The sequence below is a fragment of the Musca domestica genome, unplaced genomic scaffold (genome assembly GCF_030504385.1).
Source record: "Musca domestica strain aabys unplaced genomic scaffold, Musca_domestica.polishedcontigs.V.1.1 17, whole genome shotgun sequence".
NCBI classification, from domain to species: Eukaryota; Metazoa; Arthropoda; class Insecta; order Diptera; family Muscidae; genus Musca; species Musca domestica.
Window position 1 is genome coordinate 249,250 of NW_026712230.1, and position 12,035 is coordinate 261,284.

The window sequence follows — 12,035 nt, forward strand, 5'->3', positions numbered from 1 at the left end:
CTTATAGCAATGATATTCAGTACAAGATATCGAATACAACTCAGATAGCCAAATTTGGTGAAGAACGGTTTATATTTGTATATAGCTTCAACATATATTTTAATCGGTAATTTAATCGCTTGTGTTATAAAAGTGAGATTTAGGTCATATTGTCATGTTCCGACTGGTATTAAGTCCGCCGACTTTGAAGAATATCTATAGCTCCCTCATTTATGTTTCATCCGACTTTATATTTAATCCTTCTTCAAGCCATAAACATCGATCAATAAGTACATATATAACGAATTTCAGTGGTAAAAGTTATTGAATATATACTTATTTAACACGTTTTTAAGGGCTAAAAAATAACTACGTATTGCCTTGTGAAAATAATGCATTGGTAATTAGATTTGTAGTGAATATTATTGCTGGACGGAAGGTCAAGCATGTTGACAACAATATACCCGCTAATTTAATAGTAATTTGAAAGTTACAAATATGAAGTCCTGCGAAATTAGAAACAAGTTCAGCTACAGTGTTTTAAAAATAGAAATATTGTTTTTAAACCGTGTTATTGGCTCTTGGAGGCAGTTTGGCAAATAATTACTTCTTATGATGCCTCCATGTTAAAATAAAAGGTTAGAAAGCTGATTTGTAAGCAGTTACAGGTCTCGAAATGTGGTTAATATACACATTATTTGATAATGGATAGTTTTTTCCGCGATTTTTACAATTAATCATAGAAAAATTAAGCCACAAATCATGAAATGCTCCCTCACTGAGTACATTCGAATTCGTCGTCGAATAATCCAGAGTTGTTTTATTTGAGACACTTGACCGTGTTGTTGTTGAGTTTTCACCGAGTCTATACCGTTATTTGCCTATGGTTAGACATCTCAAACGATTATTTCACCCACCGCGATAGAAATAATTTGGTCATTTTATTTGTAACAGTATTTATCAGTATAGCATTTCGAAGTTTTCCACCCCAATTTCCAATTGAAGTGATATAATTCGTAATATTTAATTCTGGCAAATAAAGATCTTACTACGACTGATTGAAATCAAAAAAATTGTTAAATTTTAATTGCACAAAAAGATAGCGATTTACAAATTTTATTGTATGCAATCCCATGCGTTTTCAAGTCGCCAGCCTGCCCTCTGTATATATACACATTTTGATAATTTCGAATACTTTTTTCACGTTTCCATTATATTATTGCGTTTAGGGTACATATTTTGCTTCTTTCGAAAACTTATTTCGTGTTTCCATTATATGTATTATTCACACCACAACACCTGGTGTGCGTGTAGAGTATTCGCCGCCATCACTTTAATTGTTCAGTTAAATTTATAAGGAAATTGTTTTTTTGTTTCTCGCCTGTAAATCATGAAAATGCTTTGATTTATTTTGCCAAACACAACGAAATAAACAGGCGAAACTTTTTAATATATTTCACAAAAACATAATTTATGGCCATTAAAAGATTTCAAAGTTTTTCCCTTAAAGTGTTATCAAATAAAAATTAATAAAGAAATTGCCCTCCTCTTCGCTCAAGCCTGGGCTTTTCAATGCCAACGAGATGTGAATGCTAATTCAAGCGTTGCTATCTCTCTGGCAACCGACAAAACTAATAGGAATATGGGAAGAAATCCCAACCAAATTAAATATCTGAAATGTACATTTTATGTCGCGACATTTGTTAGAGGGCTTTTAGTGTGACCTTAACTGGTCACAAAAAGAAAAAACAACACGGCTGTTTATCCGTTGCTGTGCTACTGCTGCTGCTGCTGACATCCCAACATTGCACAGCTGTAAAAACAAATGGACGAACGGAAAGTCCCCCACTTTTGACAACCACCAACAAACCAACCAAGTGTAGCTGCGTAATAATAAGGTGTAATAAAAAGACACTGGGGACAGATTAACAGATACCTATGCCAACAAGTAAAATTACTTAGCATAAAGGACATGCCTGTCCTTGCCACTGCCACTTGTCCTCGGCGCGAGTAAGCAAGTGAGTTCAAGCCATTTGTCGCCATTATCTGTGAATATTTGCGCTGGTGTTGTCGCTTCTGACCACCAACAAACAAAACAACATCGAACAACTGATTGTAGCCGTTGGTTAATGCCGCAACGTGGCAGAAGGGGATTGGCAGGTATGCTTGTTTATGTTAACTTTTGGGATTTGTGTTGTTGGACTTGGACGGTTTTTTTCTTTTTTTTTGCATAAATTTCTCTTCGAATTTCAAAATATTTCCACAAAAATGGCGGCCTTAGAAGCGTGTTTGCCAACCGCACCATACATCCCCTGGCAACCAGCGATAGTGACACATTTTGGCTCCATTGTCAATTGTTGTGGTTTTCACGGCATAAATTATCTGTGCGAACAGCGAAAGGGAGGACAGTGGACCCCAAAGAGGCCGCAACAAATCTTATGGAAATGCAAATGATCTACCTTAACCACAGGACCGAAATTATCTTTGGGAATGGAAGGACTTAAATTGAAAAGTTATTACATTTTGTTAATCAGATAAGTGGGCCAAGGAATTATTACACGTCGCAACTCAAATTCGGTATGGACATTTTCGTTGCGCAGCAGAGGCTGGGGCGGTGGATGGAAATTCTTGTTTGTTTATTTGGACATCTTCACGTTGTTGTTATAAATTGCGTTATCTGGTTGACAAGGGTTTGCACACAACTACCGAAACGTTTTGACGTTGAAAATGAAAAAGTCAAATATTATAAGTAACGAAAATTGGACATGAATTCAAAGTATGGAATGCATAAGTAACTATTTAAATGTGATTTTGGAATAATAATCAATTTATTTATTCTTAGCTGTGTGTGGGATATATAATAGAATTTGGAATAAATAAATATCCAGAGATAAAATTACATTAAAAACGGTTTGATACACAATACTTAATATTTTAAAATCTGTCTAAATTTTTAAAAAAATTGAGAAAATATAATATCAAAGTACATTCAGAAAGATCCAACCTTTGAATTACACTCTAAATCGTGAATATGCCTTCACAATTTATTGAATTCAAAAATTCCATATTTCACAAAATCAGTTGATTCTGGTGCAAAGTCGGAATGAAAGTCTTTGGTGGAAATAGGAGAAAACGAAAAAGGAAAAATGATCCGGTAGGTTAATTTCCCGCTTTATAGCGAGGTGACATATTAGATTGTCAGACACAAAATAATCTTTGAAGATGTTATTGTAATTCGTTTCTTGGATGAAAAATCTTAATATAGGGGTCGTCCCCAATGTCAGGTTCGTTCTGTTTTAAGCGTAATAATAGTATCATATGATCATAATCATTTAATGACATTTAAATATCACTTTTGGACCTAAATAAAGATGAGTGTAGGCTGTAATATATGTCGGATTGTCTTTTTTAAATGAGGACACATCAATCATTAATAAGACTTCCAGATACGATAAATTTTGGACAATAATTGATATTATGGAAACTTCCACTACGGCTATAAAATATATTTATATACCACAAAACAAATATGCCGAAATAACAAATTATAAGTAATACACTGGGAGTCTATAACTTTCCTAAAATACGGAGCTGGAGTCGGAGTGGATATACCAAGATGTAAACCTACTTCTTTTTTTGCACAAATTAAAACTCCAGGGCCAAAACCTTCAAAATATCTGACACTAGGAAGACGGTGGACCTCTTTCGATTTTTTTATGCTTTGTTGTTAAACTCACTGGAAATCCCGATTACCAACTTACTGCTGTATTGCTTATTAGCAAAATGTGCATCAATATATCTTATTTTCAATCAAATAAATGCGCAGACGTAATATGATGGTGATTCAAATTCCAGTGTAAATTTGCAAATTAAGAATATTAGTACAGTGACACACCAAATCCCGTTTTCCTGAACCATTTTTAATGGAATATATATCACTGTGCGAGAATATGTATATTAAAAACAGGTTTGAAAATCCACCATCGGTTGCACTTTTATATATTTTTAATATATATGTGGTACAGGGTATTATGCTTCTGTGAATCATATTCTGAGTTATTGTTGTTCTTGTAACCGTAACTATTCATGCGTTCTTGTAACTAAAATTCAGGTCACATTTATCATGATTTAATATGAAACAATTTATTTGTGAACCCTTTTGAAATAGTTGATAATCGAGTTAAAAATTTGATTTTAGCACATACAGACTAATCTGTGTTAAACCAGTAAGGAAAGATCAAAAGTCGGGTGGGCCCGACTATATAATACCCTACACCACTATGCGTATTTAGTACAGCTCTCGTAACAAAAAAGTTTATATTGGAAATTTATGTGAAGTAAATCATACCAATGATATGACTTCAATAAGAATTGTATTAAAAAAAATACTTATTGGAGCAATAGATATACCGGACCGAGTAGCACCAAATAAAAAACTTCGGTTGAATAAGAAAAAAATACCATATGGTGGAAAATATCCTTGTCGTGGAGTGCATATTACGTATGTGAGGGGCTTTAACACCACATTATGGGAGCTACAGCTATATCTGAATCAATTTCGCCCCAGTTTCTTAATTCCATCGGAAGTGCCAAAATGCAGTCCATTCGGGCTGATGAATGGAGATGAAGATATATATGGGAGCTATATCCAAATCTAAGCGGATTTCGATAAAATGTGTAAAGGTATTTCCGAGCTTTACAAGATAACTGGTAACAAATAGCATTGTTGTTACGAATGTGAGGACTTAAAAACCAAATGGAATGAAACAAATATAAGGGAGCCATAGCCAACCGATCTGAACCGATTTTCAACAAATTCGACATACTTGCTCCTAGACTGAATGCGGTCGGATGTGTCATTCGGACTTATATGGGCCATTTGGAGCACAATTAACCCGAAAACGGTTGAAGATATATCGGTTGAAGATATATGAAACTGGGAGATATATCCAAATCTGAACCGATCTTGATAAAATTTGGCAGAGCTATTTCTGGGCTGTATGTGATATCTGGTAACAAATATCATGTTTGTGGGGTGCATATTGGGAATGTGAGGGACTTAAACACAAAATCGGAGGAAACATATATATGTAAGCTATAGCTTAATGTGAACCGGTTTTTTACCAAATTTAATGTGCTTGCTTCTAGACTGAATTCTGTCGGATGTGCCAAAATACAGGTCATTTGGATGTGTCATTCGAAATTATATTGGCCATTTGGCACACAATTAACCCGAAATCGGTTTAAGATGTATAAGGGATTTATATCTAAATTTGAACCGATTCTCACCAATTTCAATAGGGTCCGTTCTTGGGCCAAACAAATATCGTTTGGAAAATTTCATCTCAATTGGATAATAAATGCGACTTGCAATTTGTTCACAAAAATACATGGGCGTATGGACAAACGGACTGACATGCATAAATCGACTCAGAAAATGATTCTATGAAGATCCTTAAAAGTAACAATATATGCACAAAGACAAAATACCCTTACCACTATGTGGTGTAGGATATAAAAAGTACTTCCCATATACGTTCTATTTAATTAAAAATTTAAAAAACATTGAAGTCGTACGCATTCATAAACGCTCCTAAGTGATGTTAGGAAACTGACAGTGAGTGGCGGACGTTTTGTTGTACATTTTGCATGAAAAGTTAATTCGTGGAGAAGAGTATCATATAATTGTCCCCCAGATATTATTCCTTTACTTTCTAGTTTAGCTAGAGATTTGCGAAGTGGAAAACATAATTTCCGCACTTTGTGTTTGGAAGTACAAACGTTAATAACTAGTATCTCCTATTTTGAATTGCAAAATACGAAAAAATCAAATCAACGTAAATTTCAAAATTGTTCAATATTATGTATTTCAATAAGTAGTTGCACCTACCTGGCTCCAGTGTTGTGGCCAGTAGAATGGATGGCAGGCAAAGTAAGATGAGACGTAATTCCAGCAAATGCATTGGCGTTAATGTGGGCAACATTTGTGGCAGCTCCTTCAATTGTACTTCCTGCTACAGGACCAATGATGATATTGGTGCGGTGGAGGAGAACCCGAAGGCGTTTGTCACACGTTTAGCATTCGTGTCCTATTCGTGTAGAGTCGGCAGTATGATCGTGCCCCTTGGATCGTTGGCTGGCAATGTTAACGACCACTATTTGCCAAGAGGTCAATAAATGCGAATTGAACAAATCGTTCTGTCTCAATGGTTTTGTTGTTTGTGTTGTTGGGGTTGGCAATGACTCTGCGCTTTATCGCCCTACAATTGTTGCAATGACAAATGACGCATGGGAATAAATGTCGCTCTTAAAGTGTTATTTTGCTTGTAATTCTTGAGTGCGGGTTTTTTCTTCGCTCATATACTTTTCTTCGTTTGACACGTGTTTGTGTGTGAGTGTGTGAGCGATTGTATTGTTTTGCAATGACAATAAAATTAATTCGATTGTGTTTCTTTTGTACACTTCTGCTCGTTTCGTTTTTTTCTTTGCTGTTTTGTTGTGGATTTCTTTTTATCGTCCTGCACTTTTTGTACGCTTCCTTTGCTTTGCTTTGTAATGCTTATTGTTATTGGTCCATAATATGATGCTTTCCTATTGTGCGAATATTTTTGTTGGTCATAATCGTATTAGGTTGTATCATTTTTCATGTATTTTTTACTTTTTGTGATCCCTTGGTCGAATAAAATGTCGTTTCTTTTATTCTATTCTCCCAAGGCAAGTGATGGCATTTGTTGTTGCCGAATGATAGATGATGTCTGAAGGGGGTCAACTATAATCGAATTTTAGTTTTTTTCTTTTTGCTTATTTCGCGTTTGAATCTCTCGTTGGAACGAACGCAAACCCAAAGATATGTTGATTTCTCGTTTGGTGCTTTACATTTGGTGGCTCTGTTCAATTATGGAAATTACGCTCGGTCGTGGCACACAGAACTTGGATTATTCGCGGAATGTCACTTGCACTTTGATTCACTCATTCGGAGGGGATTTTGTAGTCCGATATGTTTTTGTTGTTGTTTGCTCCTATTGTTATTTTCTTGCTGAAGTAGTTATTACACAACGTTCGGTTTCTTAGGGAGTCTTTTCTAGTTGCGTGTAGGTAGATTAGTAGATTGGGTTGTAGGTGGTTTTGTGTTGTTGCCGTTTTGGTAGTTGCTTCGTTGGTCTATTTCCTTCCGTTGAGTTCTCAGGCACATCTACTGATGCGGATGGCAAAAATACTGCTGCTGATCTCTAAATAGAAGGGGGAAGAAAAAGGAGAAAAAGGAAGAATTTTCATTATTAAAGCAACGAAATTTGCAATTTTAATTTCAATGCGCTGTGGAGAAATGACAGAAAACATAGATTGAAACTTTGATTTTCTGCATCGATGCTACGCACAGATGCAAACTTTTTTCACCATTGTCGTTTAGTTTGATTTGCATCTGTAATTGAATGGTGCGATAATCGTATTCTTTAAACTTTATTTTGTGTTCTTGAAATTGCGTCTATGGGAAAATATTTCTAAACCAATATGAGTTATGAAATAAGGATATTAAATTATTTACATAATTGTCGAATCTCAGAGGCAGTTCCTTTAAATTATAACATTGGATTGTGTTCTGATTGCAATTCCATAATCAACTTCCTTACTGGTGAATATAACGGAAAAAAAATAATCCTATCGACCAATTTTCACCATTTGGGGACCTTTTTACATACTTAGATAGGGAAATACGTTTGCAATTAAACCCAATTAATATTTTTGATTGAAATAAATCATATATGCCATGGTAATTGAGAAATGGCCTAGCTCCGAAATAAACCTCAATACCAAATAAACAAACCACAATACCTTATTTTGTAACCATTCTTAGGAGGCGCGTGCTGTTGTAATGTCCAAGGTCTGTGGCAAAAATGTTTGCGTGCCCAAGGCTTTAATACACCCTCCAGAATATTTTCGCGATAATATTCGGCATTTATTCTGATGCCACGGTCGATTAACACGAGCGGATAGCGACCATCGGCTGTTATGGCGGCCCACACCATCACCATGGCCCGCACTTGAGTTGGTGGCCAACCGAAGGTACACATTTTCAGCTGATCTCTTTGGCAAGTAAACACGATCATTTTGTTTGTTTACAAACTGCTGAACACCGAATCTTTTCCCATCGGAGAAAACCAAATTCGGCAGTTCACCATTTTTAGCCAAGCGAAGCAACTCTTTTGCTCCTTTGAATCTATTTTCTTTCTGTTGCGATGTAAGATCTTGCACTTTTTTGGAATTTCAATGGCTTTAATCCGAGCTCATTTTTCAATATTTGCCGAATGGAATATTGCGATATTTTCAGCTCACGAGCCATTTTCCGCCCCTGCGACGCGGGTTTCTTCCATCAGAGTAACGTGCGATGGTACGAGACACAAAAGATTTATTCAAATTTAAATGTTGGAGTGCTCTAACGATAGCCACTTGTGGTTTTCCAGCTAAATATAAAAAATCACACTATCTCGCTTGAATTTTTGAATTTTGTATGTAAAATTTTTCTTCAGTTTTGTTCGAATGGGCGAATCAGATATTTTTTGTAGGAATATATGTTCGTTAAATACCTATGCTTTTCAGATCGTATGTTTTTGGAAAATATTGGTTCCAGATTTATGATGATTATTCTAAAAGAGAAGTAATTGGATTCAACATTTGTTTCTTTATGAATCTTCATTCTAGTCAAGGAATTTTAATATTCAGCAGAGTTTGCGGTAAAATTGTAGTTTTGAAGATTAACAAATGATCGGCCCTGTCCAAATATATATCCCCTATTTGTAATTTTGTACCAATACTAAAGCAAAATGGGTCACAATGGACCTCTTACACTGGTACCTCCCTACAAAAATTCGTAATTTCAGCAAATTACAAATCGTAAAGGCTATTCGATTTGTTGAAACTTCGCAGTCCATTGTATTATATCAGATTTTGTTCAGGTGCGTAAAATTGACCCACTCCTTTTGGAGTGTCGGACGAGGTAAGCGATGACGATTTATAGGCAATCAGGAAATCTAATGATTGATGACCAGGAATTTTGATATTATGTTAACTTTATAGACGAAGTGTACGTTACAGAAGATCTAAAGATATTCGAAAAGTTTGAGGGATGGTGTCCTCGTGATAAAATATGAGTCGGGAACTAGTTATAAAGTCGTTCTTGTTTCTATCGGCAACTCATTGTAGAGGTGTCCAGGTAGTGTAACATAAATGCATAACAATTCGGTTTCGGCTAATCACTCAGGGCAGCTTGCTTTTTGTAATTACACGAAATGAGATCGGCAGCCACTGTGGGGATGTCCGGTTCCATTAAGAAGAATCGTGAACACATATAACCGTTCGCGTTTTGGTCGTTTTGACTAGGTACTTCTACAGTTTATCTCTATCTCTAATTCACTACCAATATTTGAACTACTGCAAAATAACAAGCCGATGCTTCTGTGTCACTCAACTAAATGAGATACAGATCCAAAAGGTATTTTAAACTAATAATTTTATTAGTTTGGGACAGCAAATGATTTATGCGGTTTCTATCGCCAACAAACTGGTCGTAATAATTTATAGACCAAGTAAACAAGAATTATTTATCTTATGCAGTAAACACATTTTTACGGTAGCAGAATACTTGACTGGATGGGTGATGCTGTTCTCGTCGGATGTTCTTGTGTGTAAGTTGTCCTGGTTGATTGATTGTTGCTGCTATTAGTGCAATGGGTACGACTGTATGCTTTGAACAAAGCATGTGACGAATCCACCACGTTACATGTTTAACTTATAAAAAATGTTTCCACACCTGTCGCAAAAAGCTCTTTTTGCCGTAGCCAAACTAAAATGTGATATGTCCAAAAATACCTGACTTTGATTAGAAAAGCCGCATATAGTTTTTGTCCAAAGTGCGAGATTCTGTCTGTGTGCGTGTATCCTACTTTTTTCAGATTCCTGCCTCATCTGATACGTAATTTTTTGTGATAATTGTCTATTTATTTTTGGGTTTTGTACCCACATGACGTGCATTGTAACTAAATGTCTCAATATGACTTTCGGTCTGAATTCGTATGCGATATCGGATGTTTGTTTGGCGGGGATTGTTTTGTAGATGTATCACTGGAATTTAATCACTTATGTTTCCCTTTTTTAATTAAAACAATAATTTCTTTATGAATATAGTTGCAACAATATTTTCCTAAACATTTTCATTACATTTTCAATTGAACCCAATCATATTTTAATTATTTATTTGTTTGCTGACATTTAAATATAATTAATATTTTCAAGATAAAGCACACAAACATATGTTTATAGGTAATAAATAATTCGATATGATATTTCAGAGAAATATGTAAAACCTCTGTACTACCTCATTGTTTGATTTAAACATTGCATTTTTCAATCAACTTTTGTGGCTATGCTTAAGTAAATGTTTGCAAGTATTTCAATTAAATTTACATTACATTACAAAAGTAGAACAAAGCTAATGTTGGTGTTTTGGAAGTCGTCCTTTTCCAGTCGTTTTCACGTTGACACAGTCTGTCTATACGTAATTGGTTGTAAGTGTTTATCTTTTGGAAATTTGTGAGTGTATGACTGCAACTTTCATTTGAAAATTAATTTCAGATATGGCTCTGGCTAGCCCTGTTGTCTTTGCTTGTTTTCAATAAAGGACGATTATCCTGTATGCTGCAAAAGGAGTGATCCGCAATGTGCGACCAAGCCTGCTTGTGACAGATAATGTACTTTCTCTACAATTACTGTCAACAAGATTTCTTGTCATAATGTTCAAAGTTCCAGCAGAGAAATGTTACTGTCGCCTGTGTTGCTTTTGGCAGTATGTGCATTTCCGTTCACTGACAATGCGCACATACACACACACGCACACTGGTGTTTGTCTAAATCGTATAAATTCAAGGGATGTCTAACAATATGCACCATGAATACAAAAAGTTAATATAAAAGAACTGTCATTGCAGAGGAGAATATGTGTGCCTCTGCTACTGCCACCCTCCTGGAAGTGTGCCGAAGGGGAAGGGATCATTGTGAAATGTGTCACTAATGTCCTGGGCAAATCTAACTATGCATAGAAGACCGGTTAAAGCTTTCTATATGAACCCACAAGCAACACCAAAACATAAACTTGCTTGCCAACTAACTTCAATTTTGTTCAAAGAAATGCTCTTATATTAAGAATAGTGTTCTGGACAGTCCTGTTGCATAAATGAGCACAGAATTCACATCGTATCGCATTGAGGGATGTTACTATTACCCGCAAGTTTGTTTTATGTAATACTTACTTTAAAGTCTAGACATCGAATTTTTGTCCTTTACACCCGCCCCTTCGTATTATTCGCACATATGCATAACTGTACTTTCCGGTATTCGGTATTTTGATGAATAAACAGAATTGTTTAAAATTTTGTATTTTCGTACGTAATGGGTCCGTGTTTTAGTATGGTCCCAGATAATGGTTCTTTCGACATTTTCTAACGGAATTGCTCAATATTTGGTAAATTTGAAATAACATATATCACCCTTGAACTAGGCACTTATAGACATATGTTTTCCAAAATGTTACTTTCCAAATGGTGAAGGGTACTAAGGCTGACTTTACTTGTTGCCACTGCATTTTTCAAAGATTTACTGTCGAAAACAATTTTGAATTCAAACACATCTGTATTTCAATTTGTCTGTAAATTTCGTACGCAAATGTATGTGAATTGTTACATTTTCGAATGAGAAGTGTTCGCATTACTTATACGGTTCTCGTTGTTGTTGGTGTTAGTGTTGTGGCACAAAACTGACTGAAATACAGTACTTATACAGCAGTAACACAGTAATGTACTTCTTACATTCTAACATGCATTGTGTTGCAGTTACACACACACACACACACACACACCCATACACAGCCAAACGTTATGGCGTTTACACATTGTATAAATTTGAGTGTGTTTGTGAAATTTCTTTTTTTCGGTCGGTTTATTTTGTATTTAAAAGCAAAAAGTCAGAGTCGTTGAGTTTAGTTTAGTGGGGCTATGCAGAAATACAAG

At 35.4% G+C, this 12,035-nt stretch overlaps 1 protein-coding gene across 2 annotated transcripts in view; it reads right to left on the bottom strand.

Moving 5' to 3' along the window:
• LOC131801555 (zwei Ig domain protein zig-8-like) overlaps positions 1-12,035 on the bottom strand; it is a 356,956-nt gene that overhangs the window by 71,028 nt on the left and 273,893 nt on the right. For both annotated transcript variants that reach the window (XM_059120326.1, XM_059120325.1), the window contains exon 5: positions 5,870-7,208. In XM_059120326.1, the coding sequence (XP_058976309.1) occupies positions 5,870-5,963 (94 nt within the window). In that variant the 5' untranslated portion in view covers positions 5,964-7,208. The remainder of the gene's footprint in view (positions 1-5,869; positions 7,209-12,035) is intronic.